This window comes from Orcinus orca, chromosome 10 (assembly GCF_937001465.1).
Source record: "Orcinus orca chromosome 10, mOrcOrc1.1, whole genome shotgun sequence".
Classification (NCBI taxonomy): domain Eukaryota; kingdom Metazoa; phylum Chordata; class Mammalia; order Artiodactyla; family Delphinidae; genus Orcinus; species Orcinus orca.
In genome coordinates, this window is record NC_064568.1 from 33,263,739 (window position 1) to 33,287,512 (window position 23,774).

The following is a 23,774-nucleotide window of genomic DNA, read 5'->3' on the forward strand; positions in this document are numbered from 1 at the left end:
CTTGAAGAAACATTTTTTTAACATCTTTATTGGACTATAATTGCTTTACAGTGGTGTGTTAGTTTCTGCTTTATAACAAAGTGAATCAGTTATACACATACATATATCCCCATATCTCCTCTCTCCCACTCTCCCTTTCCCACCCCTCTAGGTGATCACAAAGCGCCGAGCTGATCTCCCTGTGCTACGCGGCTGCTTCCCACTAGCTATCTATTTTACGTTTGGTAGTGTATATATGTCCATGCCACCCTCTCACCTCGTCACAGCTTACCCTTCCCCCTCCTCGTGTCCTCAAGTCCATTCTCTAGTAGGTCTGCATCTTTATTCCCATCTTGCCCCTAGGTTTGAAGAAACATTTTTGACATCTGCTTTATGCTTAATGCTCTTCTAGAAGCTGGAGAATTGGTGGTGCACAAGACAGATGCGGTTCCAATTCATGGAGTGTCAAGTCTAGAAAACAAAGAAACAGAGTATCTTAAGATCCTTTCAAATAGTAAAGCGTTCCATGAAAAAGCAGTGTAACGTGACAGGCCAGTGGCTTGGGTACAAGGTAGAAGCTGGGAAGACACTGCTAGGGATAGTGGCTAGAGAGGGCTTTTCTGAGCTGAGACATGCCATTTGTGGCAAAGGCATTCCAGTCAGAGGGAATGGCAGAGCAAAGCTTATGAGGTGAGAACAAGTGTAACATTTTCAGGGACTAGAAAAGAGATCAGGAACGAAATGTGCTAGAGGCTAGTGATTGAGGAGGGAGGAAAGGAACAAGATGACCTCAGGGAGGTGCTCAGAGCCAGTTGGTGTAACGAGTTGCAGGCGTCAGTAAAAGGTCTGAATTTGAAGTTTAATGGGTGATGGAATGGACTTGTCATGCAACCGAATGGTGGAATCTGGATTTATATTGTTTTTAAAGACTACTTTGGTCTCTGTACCAGGGCGGCCAGTGGTTACCAGAGCTACACCAGTGGTTACTGGTGGTTGGGAGAAGTTTATAGGAAGGGAATGAAGGATGACTTCTAATTAGGCGGCCTGGGCTACTTAGTGGATGGTGCAGTAATTACTGAGATAAGGAAGACTGAGAAATGAGAGTGGTTTTTGGTAGAATGGCGTGGGAGAGTTACTAATTTTGTTGAAAATTTAAAGGAGACCCTAGTAAATATCTCTGCATGCCTTTCTTCCAAAGAAAACCTTGCATGATAAAAATAATACTTGATATTGAAGTTGCTGCCCAATTTTGCTGAGTCGTCTTGGGGTACCTAGAACCTTACCTGGCAGATGGCTGGCTGGCTAGCTGGATGGAAGGATTGACAGATGGATGAATGGTTGAATGACTGGATGGATAAATGGGTGATGTCTTAGAAAGGAATGGGCAGATTGACTCCCTCCATTTCTCATATGCAGCCGTGTCTGTGAAACCATCAAAAGATGTGTGCTTCAGAGGACACAGTGTGTTGGTCTCAGGGATTCTGACCCAAACTACTTTGTACATTCTGAGAGTCAAGGAGGTAGTTTTTCTTAAACACTATCCATAGGTCCTCTTCATGGCTCATTTCAACCATAAATGCTGATTTTTTTTCACTTTATAAAAATCATCACAATAATCTTTATTTTACCAGACAGGAAGCACTGCTTGCGGCAATCAGTGAAAAAGATGCAAACATTGCCCTGCTGGAACTGTCTGCCTCCAAAAAGAAAAAGACACAGGAAGAAGTGATGGCCCTCAAGCGGGAAAAAGATCGACTTGTGCATCAGTTAAAGCAGCAGGTGGGGCCTTTTGCACGAATGGTGTGTTTTGCTGGGTTTGGGGTTTGGGGTGCTTTCTCTGGGTTTAGCTACTCTTCATTTTGCCATCCATCCTGCAGGCTCACGCAGCTAAAACCAGGTAGGAGCGAAATGGCCCAAGTTGTCGCTGGAACAATATTTTATTGCTTTTCTGTGTTTTTGTGCATGTGCCTGGGCTTGTGTGGTTTGCAACCAGTGCTGTTTTCCTTTCTTTTGTATTAGCATCATCTCCCCAGAAATAGCTCTCAGCTCTCTTCCTTCCAGTGGACTTTCTATGACTTCTGACTAAATCCTAAAAAGTACTAATTAAATTCTGGGCACCTTCTTTCCCATTGGACTTGTTACCTTCTGTCTTGCTCACTTTCTGGGCCCAACAGTAACTCCCGTCATCCAGTTCTTTCGATTTCTTTCTCACCATTCTTCCAACTTTGATTCTTCACCTATTTCCCAGGACTTTCCGGCCAAGGACCCTTTCCCACCCGCTATGCTTGGAGACCTCCTCAGCCATTATTTAGTCAAATATTTTTCTATTACCTGTTTACCCCGTTAACCTGTTTTTCCCTCCTCTCTAGGCCACTATACTTCTTCTGAGGGAAAAGGAAGAAGAGATAAAATCCTAACTTGTGCAGAAAGTTCTTTGCTTTCTGGAGGGTTTTCTAGTAGTGACTTAAATGGAAATATATCTACCTGGAGCATATTGCAAAGTCATCCCCGAAATCTTCAGGCATTATTTCTCCTCCATATCTAACTTGAGGGCTTTTGGAATCAATAGTTAAAGATATTCAGTTGGATTCTAGCTTCATTATGAAACCCACTCAGCAGATAATGGCTCAATGGTCTGTGGTCTCACAAGGTGGCTGCCACGTCTTAGCTAGGGCCGCCTGTGAATGCCACATGGCACCATGTGGAGTGCGTCCATATTGATTTCAGCCCCCAGGACTGGCTCTCTGCCTGCTGGGGAGATCTGGGCTGAGCATAGTGTGCAAGGTAAATGGAAAGGAAGCCCGAAAGGAAAAGCTCTCTCCCCTCACAACTGGGACAACTTTTTCCCTCCTCAGGAAGGAAAAGCCATCCTTTGGCCCTGAACCAGAGTCTTATTCTCATGGGGCTGCCTTGCTGTGTGAGAGAGAGAGAGAGAAAAAAAGAGAGAGAGCACGAGAGCAAGCACTGCCACGCCTGGGTGCCCTCTCCTGCAGAGGGAAGGTCCCAGTCACTGCCAGACATCGGGGTCATTCCGCAGAGCAGCATGCCTTGCTAGTGCTGGCCCCAGGGGTCGGGGGCCGCTTACATCTGACCTCTTTGTTTGGGGCTGTGCATCTTCTACACCGGTTTCTCCACCCACTGGGCCACAGAAAGTCAAGTCGGGGCTCCTTCTTTGCTTTCTCTTAATTCCTTCCCTGTGCGCCCTGTGCCCTCCCCTCTTGCACCTAACCATTGTAGCTTTCTCCCACAGGTTTATAGACCTAGGAAACAGCCCCCGAGCTCGAATATACCATGCACTTGTGATGCTGGCTACAGCCCAGATATTACGGCCAAGTACCACGGGTCCAGCTACGATGCATACATGATCCAAAGGTCTCAGGTCAGTCAGCTGCTAAGGAGATACTCTCCCCCACCACTGGGGATGGGGGTGCATAAGACCTACATCACATCTTGACCTTCACCTCTTTTGATGATTTCCAGTATTCAGTGGCCATAAAGTCTGGAACCATCGATGGTAGCACTATATCTTGATTTATAATGCAATTTGATTATTTTGTATTTGCCAGTGGTTCTAGTTTTGATGGCCACCCTACAGGGACAGCTCTTCTGAAATAGCCTGGCACTGCTGTGAAGACAAGATGCCAGAGGCCTTACTGTCAGGCACATTGGATTAAATTTTTCTTTTTGTCTCTTAGATACTTTCCTCCCCAAATCTCCCTCTACCCTTCCCAATAAGGAATTTTTTTTTTTTTAAGGCTGCTTTTTTTCTTTCTCAGCATCATGAAAATGCACTCCTGGATTCCAGGAAGGATTGAGTGTAGCCCTTCAATTTGCTCCTGGGAAGCTGTACAAAGCCTTCATTATTCACGACAGGCTTGGTTTTGGGTATCATGGGGCACATTTAGGAAACCCCAGCCATGCACAGTTAGTCTCCCGCCTGGGCTAAAGCAGGGTCTGAAGGGCTGTTGTGGAAAAAGAGGCAGCAAAGGAGGAGGGTGGGCTTCTTTCCATGACTTAGGTTTGAAATTCTTCCCCACACCCTGCTGGCCACAGAGGAAGAAAGAATGTGCATTTATGTATCCTTGTTGTAATTGATAATGATTCTAAAGAGAATGAGTAATTTGCTTATAAAAGCGTGCCCTTTTTTACTGAGGGTTTACTTTGTCCCAGAATGTGAATCCAGTGTCCCTGAGGGATTTTGTCCCACAGTCCTCACAGCAGCCCTGTGGTGTGAGTGTCAAGATTACCTCCTCTTTTAGGGGCCATAGCTGAGACTCAGAGTGTGGAATAACCAGCCCAACACACACAGCGTGTAAGTGATAGAGCTCAGGTTGTGTATAGTCCACCTGCGTCCACACATACCCCACCATGTTCAGAAAGTAATTCAGAGTTGCAAGCGGATGGGTATTCCAGAAATTGTGAGAGCCCCTTATCTTTGTATACCTGAAGTAGATGCCAAAAACCCATTTAAGAGTGTTCTCCAGCCACTCACAAAGAGTAGGTTCTGCCTAGAGCTCTTGAGCTTAGGATGTTTGATCACATCAACAACTACTAATACTTCTGAGCTCTCAGCATGTGCCAGGTATGGGTCAAAGGGCTTTGCATACATTAACTCGTCGACTCCCACCAAAGCAGAAGGGCTGATGCTCTCATAGAGAAGGAACCAGAGGTCCAGAGAGGTTGGGTGCCCTGCTCAGGCTTCATAGCTGGACACACCATGATACTTAAACAGACTTTCTTGCCACACAGCCTTAAATGGGTTTCGTAGATGCCATCTGGAGTTGCACTGCTTAGGTTGAATTTTGTTTCTGGCACTTGTTCGCTGAGTGATCACGAGCAAAATACTGAACCTCCCTGAGCCTCAGTTTCCTCATCTGTAAATTGGGCTAATAACTTAATTCAAAGGGTTGTTTGTGAGGTGTAATGTATACTAAGTGATTTGCACATGCCTGGCACACCAATGTGCTATGTATGTGTAAGCTGCTATTACTACTACTACTGCTGCTACTAACTGACTTTATCGCCACCAGCCCTCAGAGATAGTTTGATTTTCATTTCAGTTTCATCTTTGCTGTCTTTCACATGCCTTGGAGTCGCAGCTCGTTGAGAATATACTGTTGAACTGTGGGAGAAAGAGCAGACAGTTGTTGGCACTAAAGCCTTCCCGGTCCCCCCACCCCTAAAGCCCAAGCCCTTGGGGAGTGGGGAGCAGACATGTTAGGAGTTCTAGACCCTAGTTTCCAGCCTGCACTGGACAGGCCCCCAACATTTATTAAGTTTGTTTGGTTTGTGTATGCAGCCCACATGGACGTCCATCAGGGAGGACATCCCCAGAAGGGTGAGTCCCAGACCTCAGTGGTCATCACCTGCATGTCTGATTTGGGAGAGCAGAGCTCTTTTAGGCACCCAGGCTAATGGGAGGGGAAGGTCATAGGTCTGGGTGTTCACCTGCACAATGTTCTGCAAAGATTTTGAGGCAGATGGGCTCATGAGAGGTGTTACCCTCTTCAGGCTGCCTTTTTGGTTTTTTTGTGGTACGCAGGCCTCTCACTGTTGTGGCCTCTCCCGTTGTGGAGCACAGGCTCCGGACGTGCAGGCCCAGCGGCCATGGCTCACGGGCCCAGCTGCTCCGTGGCATGTGGGATCTTCCCGGACCGGGGCACGAACCCGTGTCCCCTGCATCAGCAGGCGGACTCTCAACCACTGCGCCACCAGGGAAGCCCCAGGCTGCCTTTTGAGCTCATCTCATACAGGTCTCTCTGCCCACATCATTCCTAGCGACTGAACTCGAGTAGCTCATTCAACAATCCCCGTAGCTATTGCACTTTGCCAAGCACATAATGGGCACTTGATAAATATTTATTGTGTGAATGATTACGTGCCTTCCATAAGCCAGGTCTATACCGAGTGTTTTATATATACATAGGTTTACAAACGTGATCTCATTTTGTCCTCATAATCACCCAACTACCCAACATACTGCATACCTACCATGTGCCAGGCTCTCTGACGGGTGCTGGGGATTCATCCACAACAGATATTTTACACACAGTATCCACAATCCCTTCCTCATGGACCTTACTTGTTAAATTAGAGGGGGTAGAGAGAAAGGTAATAAACCATAAACATAATAAGTAAGTCATGTGGTAGAAAAAAGAAAAGTATAGACCAGCATAACAACAACAGGCATGCCAGGGTAGGACTGAGGGGCTGATGACACTGTAAAATAGGGTAGACAGGATGGGCCTCACTGGGAAGAAGCCGTGAGCAAAATTTGAAGGAGGTGAGAGAGTGAGCTCTGTGGATATTTAGGGGAAGGAGGTTCTGGCAGAGGGAACAGCCCGTGCAAAACCCTAAGGCAAGAGAGTGCCGGTGTGTTTGGGAATAGCAGGGAGGGCAGTGAGGCTGGAGTGAATAAAAAGGTGAACCATCACAGCAGTAATGGGCTAGGGTAGGCTGTGCAGGATCTGCTAAGAGTGGTATATTCTGGAGCAGAAATTATCCAAAGTTAGGAAGCAGAATACACCAACCATGCAGTGTCAGGACAGGGAGGACTCCCTCCAGTACCACTCAGAGTGCCCTGTTTAAGGTTGCTCTAATTGAGCCCACTCTCCAAATCCCCTGGCTCCGGCCTTGAAGGAGTCCCAGTGCTTAGCTTGCATTTTTTTAAAAAGCATTGGTGGGTGGGAGGGAGATGCAAGAGGGAGGAGATATGGGGATATATGTATAGCTGATTCACTTTGTTATACAGCAGCAACTAACACACCATTGTAAAGCAATTATACTCCAATAGAGATGTTAAAAAATAAATAAATAAAAATTAAAAAAAAATAAAAAGCACTGGCACTCCATTGGAGCCACAGAGAACTAATGCCAGAACTTGCTTGTTATGGCTATTGAGATTTTCAAATAGAATAGGAACAGGGCCCTTTGACAAAATGCCCTCCCTGACTTGCTGGCAGTCTCAGCAACATATCATTGGAGTCCAAATCCTGCCGTTTCCTTGCTATGAGGAGGTAGGCAGGTGGACAGTAGTGACCACCTCCATGCCATTGGCCTGCTCAGGGTGGTGGCTATGCCTTGGAGAACTGCAGCCAGAGTCCAGGCCAGGCCAGAAGTTCTCAAACCCCAGTGGGCAGAAGCATGATCTTTTCTAAAGATGTATCATGAAATGCTCATCACTCTCTGGCTCTCGCTGCCGAAAAATCTTCCCTGGCTTCCCTTGCTGGTGGGATAAAGACAAATTCAAGCCAGCGTGCTCTCTGCCTTGTACATGCAATTCCCTTTGCCTGAAACACATTTCCCTCTTTTCCTCACCTGGTTAACACCTACTGGTTCAATTCAGTCTCAGTCCAATATCACTATTTCAGGGAGGCCTCTGGGACTTTCTCAACTGGTTCAAATCCCCAATTTGGCACTCTTGTAGCGCATGTACATCATTTAATTGCACTGGAACAGATGCAATTTTGTATTTGTTTTGGTGATTACTTGAATAGAAACTATCTGTCCTGCTAGTAAATGAACTCCATGAGGACTGAGAATGTGGCCTCATGACTTTTTTTCTGCTGACCATTTGTCTCCAGGCCTAACACAATTGCTAGCACATGGTAGGCATTCAGCAAATATTAGTTGACTGTATACATAAATGAGTGAGTGAATTGCCAGGGCAGCTTGTTAAAAGAAGAGACTTCTTTGATCAGTCATTACATTAGACAAGACTTAGCCTCGTAATTCTTCTGAGCCTAATATTCCAGGAAGCCACCACCAACTTACCGGAGTTGGTAGAAGACATGGAGACCTGCTTGCTGAATCATGACCACAGAATTGGCGCCATGTTCTTTCTTGCCACGTTGCGAGACACTTTGCAGAGATGCCTTTTACCATATACTAGAATTATTTGCAGTGGTGTCCATTTTGAACCTTCCCTTCCAGTCTCTGTGTCGTATTCTAGTTCAGATCCCTTCCAATTTTGGAGGTTCTTCTTGAGTTAAATGCCACTGAGTTTCCAGATGTGGCAGAGATTACTTGCAGTTATAAAGGGAGTCCCGCCGTTTCTTTCCTGAAAACGTCTGAGCGTCTTATAAATTAATTTGCCTAGAAATACCTAAACTCCCATTAAACACCTATCAAGAGAGCCAGAGAAGATGATGTGAAATCAGTTCAGAAATTCCAACTATGCTTCACAACAAAAGAATCTTTATGACTCTCTTCAGGTGTTGACATCTGAGTTGATTCTAGGCTGAGCGCTGTATAAAGGTAAGAGAGCAGTACAAATTAACTTTCTGTTACTTGTTGCTTACAAGAAGATAAAGGATTAATCATAGTTTGGTAGTAGACATATAAGTCTATCCAATTTTTGTGTTCTTCCCGATTCCATTTCTTCACAAGCACACACCCCTGACACTTTTATTCTACCTCTTCTTAAAAAAAATCTTCCTTCTAGATTTTTGCAATATTGGGAGAGGGACTCAAGTGGGAATTAGTTAAGGGTTTTTTTGTTTTGTTTTGTTTTTTAAATTTTCTTGTTCTTTCTCTAGGGATGGTAGTTCTAAAAAATATTATTAAAATTTACCATCTTTCCTTCTTCTGTGTCTTGGATCCAATCCCCCCAACTCTTTTCCTCCACCCTTGAAGAAAGGACTGACATCAAAATAATTAATTCTGAAATCATTGGATTTTCCTGCTGCTAAAGGGTTTTGAAGGAAGCTTAAAACTAAATCTTACCCCCTAAGCCTTATTCCCAAATGCTCCCTTGTGTGCTGAAGTAGTGAAATGTACATCCTTGATGAAAATGCCTGTTTAAAATGAGGGCCAGACACTATTGTTTAGTTGAAATTAGAACCAGCTTATTTCTCAGAACCAGTTAGAATACTTTTGTGATCAGAGATAAATTGTGCTTGGTTTTCTTTTCCCCTTCCTACCAGTTCTGGCATTGCTTTTGGTTACCCACTGGTCAGTTGGGAACAGAAAGGCGTTAAGACTAGTCCACTGATTCTCTTGTGTTTTCCCCCAGAGCTTGCAGAGAAGTCCTATGTCCAGGTTAACATTCTGGAGGCTATGCCAGGTCTGCACAGTATAACTGATTTGGGTATGTCTCCCCCTCCCCTATCGTGTCCAGACCATCATAGGATTGTGTCTAAGAATTAGCCAAACAGGTATGGCCAAGAGTGGGAGAAGGCAAACTCTGCCCTGGGAAGTTTTCAGGAGAGCTGGTTGTAAGGATGAGATTCTAGCCAAAATTGAATCTCAGCAGAGGTAGAACCATCCTGTCAAGGAAAGCAGGAATCACCTGAGTGGGATGGTTGACCAGGCATTTCTTTCCCCCTGTACTTGGGGCCACACCTGGTTGTGCTCCCCATTTACACTTCCATTACATGGTATGCAGATGACTTTTAATTACCCTTTATGGTTTAGGAGGTGAGCACAATTGAACAGCAGTGAAGGAACTTCATGCAATAGGGTTCCCATAGCCTCATGTTATGGTTGGATGAGTGCCAGAAAAGCTTGATTTGATCCCAGCATTGTAATGCATCACAGACTCGCCCCAGATCAAATTGCTGGAATGCAAATGCATTGGTTTTCACTGTAGACTCACTTTGGGTTAAGCTGTTCATGACCCACTGGTAGAATCTAGCCACATCTCTATTTATCATTGACTTCAGTGCCAAGGGTCTTTACAGTATGTTCTAGAGAACCCCTTTCTAAAAAAGAGATACTTAGATCACTCCTCGGCAGGCCAAGGCAGGGCATCCTCACAGAGGTAAAACCTGAACTCCTTGGTGTTACTGAGAACAGTATACTCTTAGTGTCCAAGTGATTGGCCAGGATACTACTCTGCTCTCTTAGCCTGGAGACATTTCTTACTCTAGGCAACTGGTGCCTCAATCCCAATACTCAGGGAATCCATTTGGTTTGCCAGTTACAACACAAACTAGCGCTCAAAGATTGTGGAGGCAAAGTGTTTTCTCTGTGAATCCATATGTTTCTCAAATCCCTGTTAGAAATCCACCTTCCCAAAGCATCAGGCGGACTCTGATGGACCACTTTTCTGAGTCTCTCATTTGAAGGAAGCCATGTTTTAAAAACCAGTTAATAAATTAATTAATTAATTAATTAAACCATTTAAGTTCCCTTCCCTAAACATTCATGGAGCACCTTTGGTGGTGCTGTGTGGGGCACTCTTGGGCTATAGAAGGAGATGTTGATACTGATTTTGTCCTTGAGCCTTGGGTTGTTTTTTTTTAATCATCTCTACCACCTATAAGGCAGATATTAGCTCATGAAACAGATGACAGAGCAAACTGCTACTTTTTGGTGCAGAAGTGTTACCAATGTGCAAAGGTCTTTGCTTGCTAGAGGGGGCAGGGAATACTTCCTGCAGAAATAGGCATTCCTATGGATGTTATAATTGACAATCCGTAGCCTATCTTTTGTGACAAATGACTATCCAACCATGATACTTTAAGTTTTCAAGGATCCTAGTGTAAGTATTGCTACTCTTAGAAAAACTTGCTCTTTGCTTTTGGAGTATACCTTTTTAAGTAGAAAAACTTGAAAAGACCAACTTTACCACTTCATTCCCCCCACTTTTAGAAATACATAAAGGGGGAGACAGGTCTCACTTGTAAGTTTTAGAGTGATTTGCCAGCTTTGTTTCAGTCATTTGAAGCACCCCCTGCAGTATCTAGCCGTTGGCACAGTACATCAGAATAACAGGCTTAGCTGAAGGTGACCAAAACAGAGAAGAGTATACAAATGCCAAGAAGATCTCTCACGTGCTGTCTTTCTCTTTTTTTTAATTCAAATTTCACATCTGCGCTCTATTTTTAAACAGTTATTCTTTAAGTGATAGCGCATGTTTTACCAAGCCTCTTATTGGATTAGACATGTTTGAAATCCCCTCAGCTTTAACCTGTTCATTACTGCCTCCAAGAACATTCAGATAGTGTATATGGGGGAGAGTTTCCAAGATGTCAGCCTCCAGGGAGCCATTGTATTTTGGGGAGGGAGGGATCCAGCGGTTATGCTGTGTAGATTTTGGGGGGACCTTAGACTGACATTGCTTTAAGAGAAATCAAGTGTGGGTGTAATGTGTGCAGTATTCTTGCTATTCATCATAGTTTTTCTACTCACATTTTAGAGTAGGAACAGCTAACAGTTTTTGAGCTCTTATGTATACCCGGCACTGGGCTAGAAATTTTAAATATATTAGCTCATTTAATTCTCATAGCAGCTCTGAAAACCAGTTGTTATTAATCTCATTTTGGAGATGAGGAAACTATGGTCCAGGAATTAGGCAAAGATGCCACGGCTAGTGAGGGGTCTCATTCCAAAACTCTTTCATGGTCTTCCCAACAGATGTCCCCAACTTGGTGCTATACCTCTTGGGTCATAGCCCCCCTGACCTGGGGTTAAAAAGGAGCATAAAAAGCAGGCTTTATTTTGTGACCCTGAGCACCACTCCCAGCCTCTCCAGCCGCCCCAGCCAGCTCCTGCCGTGACCCCGGGGTCACATGTGCAGGCTGGGGAGGGCGATTTATCTCTTCCTGCATCACCAGGCGTCACCCACTGCCAAGGGGAGAAAGGGCTACGGGCTTGATCAAGTGTGTTGCATTTTCTGCTTTCCCGCATGAAATGTTGACATTTGCCTCTTGGAGCCTTTGTGTTTCATTCTCAGGATATCTGCTTGAAAGCCTTTTTCCTTTAGTTTTCCAGTTTCTTCTTCATCATTTAACATACAAAAACAGGTTCCTCCTGGTCTCTTTCTCTCTCTCCCTCCTTTCCTTCCTCTCATCATATAATTAAAAGTCCTTTCAGGTTGTCTTCACCTTATCATTTCAATTGAATTGAAAAAAGATTCGACTTCCTGCCCTTGTGTCTTCCTGATGCTGAATTTCAAAATGAAAGAAAAGTCCTTCCCCTGCCCCTTTTTTGCTTCATACTACACCTTGAATAATTGTGTTTAAATCATGCTGATTTTGTCATTGATCTGCATTGTTGTACGGACTTGAGTTTACCCTTTCCTGGCTTCAGAATTTCTTCTTTTTTGGCTTTTTCAAGTAATTAACAGGAAAAGGATTTTTCACCCTCCTCTCTCCTGATTACAGAAACACAATGATCAAACTCAGAATTTAACATTTCTCTTTACTCTTACTCAACTCCATATTCCTTTTGGGAAGTGCCACTTTCTTTTGTTATCCTCTACCACATGCAGAGGCACAAGTTCCAGAATCCCCCATGTTTACTGTTTTTTTTCAACGTAGCACTATATTAAAAAGTAATAAGGACTATATACACTATTGATACTATGTACAAAATAGATAACTAATGAGAACCTACTGTATAGCACAAGGAACTCTACTCAGTGCTCTGTGGTGACCTAAATGGGAAGGAAATCCAAAAAAGAGGTGATATATGTATGTGTATAGCTGATTCACTTTGCTGTACAGTAGAAACTAACACAACACTGTAAAGCAACTATACTCTAATAAAAATTTTCTTAAAAAGTAATAAGGACTTAATTTTGTAGCCATCCTCATTATGTAAATGATACTTTTCACAGTTGAAAGCATATAAATAAATGTTTTATTGTAAAAATAATGTATTCTCATTATAGAAACTTAGAAAATGTGAATAAAAACTAAAATCACCCATAATCCTGCCACTCGGAAATAAGTATAAGTGTAAGTATAAGATACAATAAGTATAAGATTTATACTTGCCTACATTCCATTGTCTACATACATATTTGAACAAAGACATGACATACTACATAATAAAGCTTTTTTAGCTTTATAAATGTTTGATATTGTGTGCATTTTCCGATGTCCTTAAAAGTCTTCAAACACATATATCTTGGTTCTGTGATTTCCATCACTGCCATAATTAATTTTGTCATTCTCCTATCGTTGGGATTTCAATCGTTTCTAGTTTTTCACTTTTATAATCTCACTTGGTGAACATTTCGATACATAAATCTTTTTTTCTGTTATTTTCCTTAAGATTAATGCCCCAAAGTTGAAATATTGGAGTTACGGGTATTTTAAGGATTTTAGAGAATTAAGCAATAGCTCTCTTCTACAAAGTAGTTGACATTTTAAAATCTTTACATAAATGTCAACTGTTTGTGTTAAGTTTGTTTCTAATAACATGCCAGTCTCATAGATTTGGGAAAGAATGTCGCTATTCTAGGACAAATGGTAGGTAAACTTAGAGAGCAAGAGGCAGAGGCAGATTTTTATGACTTCTAAGGGGAGTAGTCATGGGACAAAATGGGCAGTTCATTCAGCAAATCTTTATTGAGCATCTACTATATGCCTGATACTGTTCTGGACCTTGGGGGTACCATAGGGAACAAAACACAAAAATCCCTGCCCCGAGAGAACTTGTATTCTAGTGGAGGACACAAATAAGAAACAAAATAAAGACATCAAATATATGGCATGTTAATTGACAATAAAGGCTATGAAGAAAAATGAAGATGATGTTCTGTGAGGTGTCTGGGGGTGATTTTGAATAGGGCATTCCCAGGATGCCTCCTTGAGAAAGGGACAGGTGAGCAAAGACTTGCAGGGAGGTGGGAGTAGGCCATGTGGAGTACTGTGCGGGGAGGGAGTGGTCCGTGGGGACAGACTGCAGCCAGGAGAGTTGGAATCTGTTCTTCTGAGGTCAGATCCCAAGTGCAGTTGCTGAGTTGACAAGGTGGGGGAGCCAGAACCCCACAGCACCAGTGTTTAGATGAGATAAATTTTTAAAAAAATCAGCACACAACCAAAACCCCATTCTCTTATCTTTGCCCTGATATGGCCATTTGGAAATGCCCATTGGGCACAGCCAGGAAATCTTTACTCAGATGATCTTTGCGCAGTGGAATTGTGCAAGGAGTTTACAAGTTCAGATTGGACAGAGAGGCGGTCCATTTCAGAAAACAGTGACAACTGACTGAACAACAGTGGTGACTCAGAAGGTCTCAGTCCAGGCTGGTTCTTATGCCCCAGAAACCTCCGATTAACCAATCATCTCGAGGCTGGTTTATTTCCTCTCTCTCATGGCTCAGCGCTCCTAGAATTACAAACACAGCTCAGAAGCCAACCAGAAACCCTACTGCTTTGGGCTACCGTGGGTGTGCCAAAGCCCCTTTGGGTGCTAGGGTAGGAAGCAGGTGTGTGGGTCACAAGGTCAGGCAGAGTTTCTGTTGTCAGTCTTCTCGGGTTTGGGGGCCAGATACTCTCTAAGATGTCTGACTCAGCAGCCATCCAGAAAGTATGATGTTAAATCTTTGATCTGTAAACAAAACAAGGGAGCCCATCTCACCAGGTGGGCTGCCAGGAAAGCCCTGGCAGGTAATAGAAGGTGCAGGATCTGGGAATGAACCTGGGGGTCAGAGTTTTAGCCCAGCTCTGACCCCCAACACACTGAGAACCTTGGGCAGCTCGTTTTGCTTCTCTCTCACAGGCTCAGCTTCCCCATCTGTAAGGTGAAGGGATTAAACTAACAGACCTCTTAGCTCTTCACAGTTCTGATAGTCAGAAACTATTCCAGCACATTCATATATATAGTACGTTGAGTGCTTGCTCTATACCAAGGACTTTGAGGATGCACAGGAATGTGACAGTATTTGCTTTGATGGAGCCTGCAGTTGAGTAGGGGAGATATATTATTCAGTAAGATATTAACACAGCTATTATTTCTTAAAGAAATGATATTCTAGGCACAGCATTGTACTTTTGTTGTTTTATTGCAATCCTCACAAAAACTCAATGAGGTAATACCATCATTGTCTCCAGTTTGCAAATGGAGAAACCAAGTCACAGAGTTAGTGAGCGAATCTACCTTAGGGGTAACAGAGTCAACCCCTTTGTTTTCCATTGCAACACAGTTGCCATCTTTCCCACCAGGGAATGTTTGAGAATTCTAGATTTCAAAGATGACAGAGAAGAAGGGAGGCTCTGAAGTTTGCTCATTTGGCTTGTGTAATCCCGACTCATCTTCACTTATTAGTTGTATGATGGTGAGCAGGTCAACTTACCTTCCTGTGAAATGGGTATGTTGTTTGCTGTCTAACTCACAGAGAAGCATTATCATGAAGCATCTTCTCTGGGGAAAGGTCTTTAAAAACGCTGAGGGCTGCACAAATGTGCAGGATGTTGATCTCAGTTCTGAGGTGCAAAGACAAGGCTATGTTTTTTTTTCCCCACAGGGTAGCACTGTGCTTTGAGGAGTGATGGTCCCAAACAGTCTCTGGTGACAGTCCATTGACACAGACCCACTCCACATGACTTGTTCCCTTGACCAAAGAAGAAAGAAATTGAGTGACAATGTTCATAAATAGGCCTCTGTCTTCTGCTTTTCTGGGAGCCAGACCGTGATTTATCCTTAAAGAAAAACAAATAGTGCAGAAGGTGCAGACATTGCCTTGAAAGAACCCAGTTCAGTGTGGGTTCAGACATCTTCCTTCCAGGAAAAGAGTATCCAGATCTCCCAGCCCCGGTCTTGCTTGTCCAGGCTCCTGGGAAGTCTGCTGGGGGTCTTCTCAGGGTCTTCTGAGGCTTCTTGAGATGAGGTCGGGCTTCCAGGGAGAGCCTCTGTGTTCCTGAGCTTTCTAGTGATGCAATCCTTGGTGAGGCAGGGAAACAAAAGGCTGATATTTTGGAGGGGGAAGAGCCATCTCTGGGGGATTATTTTTTATGAACCAAAGACACTTAAGTGTTGCCGATTTATCTTAATAGCAGATACTATGAGCAAATGTCCCAGTTGCCTCTTTGTACTTCTGGCAAGTATGGATGAGAAATGGAATGGAGCAGACCCAGTCAGAGCTGGCTAGCCCAAAGTGTAGAAGTCTTAATCTTCCTCCCTCCAGATATGTAACTTAGAAACGCTTCCAAAGTTTTCCAAGTTGCAGGTGGACACCCAGCTTTGGCAAGACGCAAAGCAGGTTCCATCACTAGGTTTTCCGCTTCCAAAAAAATTATCTTGGGCTTGAGGGGAGAGACACCTGAATCTTCCCTAGGTAGTTAGCTCAGTTACCACGTTCTGGTTCTAAAGGTACTATTTCTGTATAAAGAAACCTTCTTTAATCACGCGAAAAGCCCTCCTGCTTGTTGTACACATGATTGGGATTTCTCAGAGGACACTGCAGGACTAGGCTGCATATCCTCCTCCGTCAGGGCTGGAACAAGACCACGCTGAACCCAGCGCCTTAGAAGGTGGAGTATAAATTTTGTTAAGGCCGTGTTGAATGTTGTAACATTTACTAATCCTTATTAGATATGGATAAATTCTCATGGCTTAATTTGGCATGTTGAGCCAGTTGTTCAGATTGTCTTTGGAGACTGGAAAGGAAATGCAACTTTAGTGTAATTTTTCTCTTGTTTCTTTAGAAGGGGACATAATTTTTTATTGTTAGCTGGTGGAAACTTTGGTGAATTGTGGCCAACTGTGGCTTACCCCCACAGGAAGACAGCATCAGACTTTAGCTGAGAACATATTCTTTGAAACAAACCAGAATATTTGATTTTTGAAATATCTTCCCACTTTAAAAACATGCTGTCCAACAAATATTAATGTTCTGACCCAGACCAAGAGAACTGAGGAAGTAGAAAGCTATAATTTCTCTCTGAGGAAAATTTTAGAGTGATGTGTGATGCTTTAGTTTAATAATAACTCCACTGAGCATGGAAATAATCTATGAGGATACAGGTACGGCCACAAGAATTCACAGAGCATCCTTTCGCTCTTGGTTCTTACTTTCTCCAAAGTGGAAGGAGCTAGGTGTTGGCTAGATGTCAGGCATTTCATATTTCTTTACTAGGTCACCCACATATACATGACCTTGGGCACCTACTGTCACTTTACTTCCATTTCTGGAATTTGGTAAAAAAATACACTTGATAAAAGTTCTCCCTTTTTTTCTGCCAAACAGTTGTTTTTTTTTTAATTGGAGTATAATTGCTTTACAATGCTGTGTTAGTTTCTGTTGTACAACGAAGTGAATCAGCTATATGTATACATATATCCCCTCCCTCTTGGACCTCCTTCCCACCCACCCCCCATCCCACCCATCTAGGTCATCACAGAGCACCAAGCTGAGCTTCCTGTGCTATACAGCAGGTTCCCACTAGCTATCTGTTTTACACATGGTAGTGTATATATGTCAATCCTAATCTCCCAATTAATTCCACACTTCCCTTCCCCCACTGTGCCCACCCATCTGTTCTCTACATCTGCGTCTCTATTCCTGCCCTGTTCCACATATATGTGTTAGTATACAATATTTGTTTTTCTGTTTCTGATTTACTTCACTCTGTTTGACAGACTCTAGGTCCATCTACATCTCTACAAATGACCCGATTTTGTTCCCTTTTATGGCTGAGTAATATTCCATTGTATATATGTACCACATCTTCTTTATCTGTTCATCTGTCGATGGGCATTTAGGTTGCCTCCATGACCTGGCTATTGTAAATAGTGCTGCAATGAATATTGGGGTGCCTGTGTCTTTTTGAATCATGGTTTTCTCAGGGTATATGCCCAGTAGTGGGATTGCTGGGTCATACTGAAAATCGTTGAATATTTTAAATCGCTTGGATTGAAATCTATCGTCCTGTTCTTTATTCTTTTTTTTAGCATCTCACATAGTTTGGTGGTCAGTCAAACATGCTCAGTAATCACCTTTAGGGGACTCAAATCTTGTCAATTCTGATGAGTTTGATCAAGTTTGGCGGTTATTGAATCAGTTGGCATTATAGCTGCAAAATTATTTAAGTGAGATTCTTGCTCTGTTTGTAATTACAGTTTTGTTCTAACAGATCTGTTTTGCAGATTTTTATGAGCAGGAATTCTCCTGGGCAAATCCACCATGATTCTCAGTGTGGTTAGGGCAGGCGATTTTCCACCCCTGGGGTGGTTTTTCAGAAGAGTGGTCATGTAAAAAAGACCATTTCTGTCCTCTTAGCAGCACCCAGTTTTCAGCTTCTGCTGAGAGCAGGATCCAAAATTATCCTATCTCCTTATGAAATTCTGTTGAAAAATGTTAGTCCCTGTACACTGTGCACAAAAGCCAAATTACTTTTGGAATGTTCTGTGGAACTCTGGGAATTCAGATAGGGATCAAGGAAACAGCACAACATCTTTTCCCCTCCTTTGCTCCATCTGTTGATTGATTTGTAGGCAATTACTCTCCTTACCTTGAACCCTCTGAAGTAAAGTCTTGGGTCTAAATTCTATTGCTTTTTGTTGATTCCTGTATTTGTTTGTTTTTTAAGTATTATATTTTGTTCCCAAAGTCAGAGAATGCAGAGAAAAGTTCTGGGAAAGCAGAGGGCTCATTCTCCATTTAAAGCAGTATTCTCCTAAAAATTTGCCAGGAAGTTAAGGTGTTTCTCATATCCTTTACACTGCTGAAACGTAAATCAAAGAAAGAGCTTCTGGAACAAACCAAACAAAAACCACACACTTATTCAGGGACAGAGTCAGAATATGCTCATGCTGGATTTTATACTCAACAACGCCAGGATCTTTATGGCATATAAGCTTCCCAAAACTTCACAGAGGCATCCCTAAAGAAGTGAGAAAACTTGAGAAAGAGGAAGAAAGGATTCTTTCCTGATTATTCTTCAGTAGTAGCATACCAAGAACAAATAGTGAAAAATACTGGACCTTTTCTAAGTTATTCCCAGCTTGGAACTTCCACAAGTCTTAATGCTGTGCCCCATAGTCTCATAGATAAAGAAGGAAGGTCACAAATTAGAGTGGAAAATAAAAGGAATTTCTGGTTCTCTGTAATGTTTCTGGCTGTCTCAGGCATAATTCTCAAAAAGAATTTATGTGTGTCTTAAAGTTTAAAATAGTTACATTAACTGCAGCAGCAGTTCCTAAACCTGGCTCTCTTTTGACATGGACATTTGAGATTCTTCCCCACCTTCACCAAATACCAACTGGAGGGCCAACCCAATGACCTACACCCTCAGAATTTCAGAGGAAGGACACTAAAAGCTGATGGATCCCACTGACAGACCAGCACTTGGGAGGCATTGAGGTACTAAAGGAGACCAGCAACCCTTACGCCCCTGAAGGTGGGAATCCTTGGGTCACCAAATGCTCACTCTCTCTTTATAGATATCCTTGCAAATTCAGCTACTGTAAACGTAAAGTGAATGGCAGGGTTTGGGCTGGCCTTTGGCTGCAATTGTAACCAGAAGAGGTGGAACTGGTGGCTGATACAGGACCATGTAACAGGAGTGAGGGTGGGAGTGGAAATAAGCCTGTCAGCACAGGGCACACAGTGACAACGGGTAAGAGAGACAGTTGATCAACAGAGTTTACTCAGCACAAAGAGAATCTGAGCCTTGTTCCAGACATTCTAGGGCTATAAAAAGGAATTAGAAGCCACAGACTGAACTCAGGTACCTAGAGCACCTCTCTTGATATCTAGCAGCCTAGGCTGACGATGCCATTTGCACAGAATCAGAGAGGTTGAGTAACTTGCTGGTAGTTAAACAGCTATTAAGTGACTTAACTTTGACCATTTAATCCAGGCCTTCTGACTCTACTTCTACTTTTCTTTATTCTCCAGGATACTTCCAGTTGTGGAAATTGTCTTAACAGGGTACATTTGAGCCTGGCTGTGACCTGGTTTTGTAGGGAGGAGTCGCTCCTGACAAGGGAAGCACCAGGGTAGAGATGAATGGGTGTGGACCTCGGATTAGAAATAGAGCATCCTTGTGGAGAGTTTCTGTGGAGGAAGCTGGGAAGAGGTCACTTGTTCAGGAGGAAAGAGGGAAGTTGGCCTTGCCCGGCAGCTGAACTGTTTCTATCTGACAAACAAGATGATAGGGAACTACTCCGTATTCTTCAGGGAGAGTAAGATATGAAAACTGTCAACGTGAAGCAAGTTTGAAACCAGCATTTTTGATGAATGATAAAGTGGCTTCTGAGATTCAATTGCTGGGTCATTTCTGCCCATGAGACCTTGCCCTGCATTTGATGAAGCTTGGGCACCTCCCAGGTCATGGTCTTGTTTTCTGCATGCTTAAGAGTAGTTGGCCAGTAATGATTTGAGTCTTTCATTAATGCATCCTCACCCCCACCATATTAAGGATAAAATAATAGCTTCCTACAGTTAAACAGCCCATGAGACATGGACATTTTCGGTCTTTTCTCGGAAGCACAGATGTCAAATAGTGTCCTATAATGTTTCAGGACCTGAGAGGAGATCCTTGGGCCTTTAACCTTAAAATTCCAGAACTAAGGACCTTATTTTGCTACCAGTTTCCATCTCAAGTTTGTTCCTAAATGATCATTATGGTGCATGATTCTTTTCATGGTTTATTTCCCAAAATAAGGGGGAAAGAGAGAGAAAGGGGCGGGGTGGGGGCGGAGCTAGAGAGAGTGCCTACCATTTGATTTTGGGTGCTGTTTTTTGTTGTTGTTGATTGAGTGGGACCTGGTCGGAAATGTCCTCAGGCACGTGCTATTTCTGAGCCTTAATTATGCTTTTTAACCCACTCCTTTATGTCTGGGTCCTTAATATCCAGCTCCTATGTAATTATCAAGTTCAGTGTGTGGGAATGAGACAAATATTTTTTGCATGAGTTTAGCCTATACATTACTGCAATGCCGTGTTATTACAAGATATTTCCTAAACTCAGAGATCTACTGTTAACTCTCTCATCTTGAAAAGACCCAGCAAAGAGATACTCCCAATCTTTGGCCCATGATGCAAAACTCAGATGGACACTGACTTGATCCAGATGAGGGCCCTAGGGCTCTTGGGGGAGGATTTGAATTTGGCACTAGTGCATTGGTCCTGAGCCTGACCTTGGGAACCCTTCCTTTTCCATCCAACGGTATTGTGTAGCTACAGCCCGGACATTCATTCCAACTGTGAAGGACATGCATTCTTTAGTATTTGATAGGGGGCAGGTTTGTTCATTGTCTCTCCTGGAGGAAGTTTACTGTGCTAGTTTGCTAGACTAGAGAGAGATTGGTTAAGAGTAATCAGAATTTTAAAGGACCAGGCTGAAAGGAGGGGAGCTGTGGCCTGTTCTGTTTTTTGAAGTTCACCAAAATAGAAGACAGCAGAAGTCTAAGTTCTCCAAGGTCAGTCTCAGGAATCTCTTCCCCTAAACTAAAATTATTTTGATACCATTCCCCCCTAATCTGAGAAACAACTTATATATCAGCAATTTTGTATATGGAGCGCAGAAAAGTTTTTATTCTTTCATTTATTATTTCCTGTCATTTATTAAACATTCAAATAATATAGAAAGAAAGAAAGGAGGAAGTCAACTCCCTGAAATTGAAGCACCTAACAATAACCGTCAGTATTTTGTGCTCATCTTTCTGGACTTTTCTCACATATGCAAGTATGTATGTGTGTATCCATATACACACATACCTATATGAACATGTTGTTTTCCCACCTGCTTCACCGTCCATTCAACTATATTTTGTGATACTCTTTCCTTCTGATGAATATAAATATACGTCACTCTTGAATGGCTTCTGAAGATTCTACTATATGAGTAATGAATATTCAGTAATTTGATGTTATGGGTATTTTGTTTACTTCTCATTAATTGCTCCTGTGATCAACATCCAGTGAATATCCTTGTATCCTTTTCATTCCTGTGTATCCGTCCAACTTGCTTTTCAGGAGACTTTTAGACCCCAGCCTGTGCCTATTTGGAATTTTCATAGATAGTGCCAAGTTGTCCTTGAAAAAGTTTATACCAATTTACGATCCTGCCAACAGTGTATGAAAGTGCCTAAAGGAGGGAAATTAACTTTCCCTTTTCTTAAGCTTTTCTAAATTGTACCCACCTCCTGAGCATTACCACTAAGTGCTGAAAAGAAAAATGTGTTTACGAAGTACTGTAGGTTTGATATTGATCCACACCCAGATTCCAGAACAAGTTATTCAGTCAGTGGTTTATGAAACTTGGAATAAAATTGATAATCTCTAATCTTTATTTGTTCACTAAGATTAGGTATTGCCAAACTCACACTGTTTTTTGGAAGGTTAATACAAAGGCAGGATTTCAGCTAAGCATTCAACACCAACTTGTGTGTGTGTGTGTGTGTGTGTGTGTGTGTGTGTGTGTGTACTTTTTACCAGATGATTAAACAACTCAACCCTAGGCAGGTTGGTTAGGGAATCCTGTCATGTCAGCAGGGAGGTTGCCAGAGGTGCCCAACTGTCACCATCGTATACAGCCTTTGATAATACACTTTTTGAAAGCGTGATGCCTCAAAGCTGGGAAGCTTAGCTAAAACAGTGGAAGACAAGATTAGAATTGACAAATATCTTAGCAAGTTTAGTTAAGATAAATGTAAAGCAAATATTCAGTAATGAAAACAATGAAGTTTATATTTAGAATTAAAATTCAGGGGTGTGTGTGTGTGTGTGTGTGTGTGTGTGTGTGTGTGTGTGAATGGAAGGGAAACTGCCACCAGGATATGAGTTTAATCAATTGCAGATTTGAATATTAGTCATCATTGTACAGCAGATGCTAAGAAATCAATGAAATGTAAGAATGTATTGATTGTTTTAAAATAGTGTTTAGCACAGGTAAGGACACATGTGAAGACTTGGATTCAGACTCTGTTCAGGGAATTATTCTCTAAGAGGAGCCCTGTCACACTGTAATAACCCCATGTATGTTAGGGTACAGAGAGGGGACTAAAAGAAGTGGAGGATGACTGGTTGAGAGGGCAAAGAATGGTTAGGCTACATAAGCTAGAGATCCAGGGCATAGCTGTATTTAAATGTCTAAAGACCTGGGTCCCCTCCAAAAGGCAGAATTAGAAAACTGCAACCAAAAAGCTCAAAATATGTACGGAGGAGGAGGAACATCCCATTTAAGCCATTTAATAAATTGTGTCATTAGGTACTCAGTTTCCCATCTCTAATGGTAACGCATCCACCAGGGCTGCTATGCAGGGAATTCCTGTTTGAGGAAAGAGGATTATATTAATTCTTTCCAGCAACACATGCATGATGAATGGCATTAACATACCCAACACTCTCCCACGGATGGCCTAGACTTTGAAGAAACCCAAAGTCTTTCGCAGAGGAGTAAAGGACCATATTGGCTGCTAACGCTAGGACTCCTGCTAACGGTCCACCAGTAACCACCAGCTTGTAGAGCTGTGGCACAAAGGGAAGGGGACTGACTCTTTTTGCATTCCAAAACACCAACTAGCTAATATTTCCCCCTTTTCTCTCCTGCTTAATTAAGTGAACATGTCAGATGGTAATGTGTTTGAATGATTGGGTTCCAAGGTACCCTCAAGTCACCTCTGTCTGTGCATACTTCCTTCTCCTCCCATAGCCTGTTCTTATACACTTTCTTCCCTTTTGTAGTTAGGCTCTTCCCTTCCTGAAAGCAGCTCCCACAGATTTTCCTTATGTATACAATTATTCTCACAACCAATAAGAAAATGTCCCCAACAAACCCCCCAAAAAGAGGACAAAAGGACGTGAAAAGGAGGCTCCTCTGATAGTGAAATAGAAATGGCCAATAAATTAATGAAAAGATGCTCAGCCTCAAATTATAATTAGGGAAATATGAATGAGATACAGTTCTTCATGGATTAGACTTTTGAAGATTAAAGGGTTTGAAGAGATTCTGTGTTGGCACAGTGCAGGCAAAGAGGTGCAGACTGGAAGTTGACCAACATTTTTGAAGGGAAATTTGATAATATCTCTCAGAGTTTAAAATGTGTATACTTTATTCTAGGGATCGCTACTGAATCTCTCTTTTCCTAGTACATCATAGAAACAACTGTTACAC

At 42.7% G+C, this 23,774-nt stretch overlaps 1 protein-coding gene across 5 annotated transcripts in view; it reads left to right on the forward strand.

The window, feature by feature from the left end:
- The window catches only part of ERC2 (ELKS/RAB6-interacting/CAST family member 2), a 962,057-nt gene that overhangs the window by 725,107 nt on the left and 213,176 nt on the right, over nt 1-23,774 (forward strand). For all 5 annotated transcript variants that reach the window (XR_004482334.2, XR_007479446.1, XR_004482336.2 and 2 more), the window contains one exon: nt 1,611-1,758. Coding sequence is in view for 1 of the 5 variants with exons in the window: in XM_049715281.1 (XP_049571238.1) it covers nt 1,611-1,758 (148 nt within the window). In the remaining 4 variants the exon portion in view is untranslated. The remainder of the gene's footprint in view (nt 1-1,610; nt 1,759-23,774) is intronic.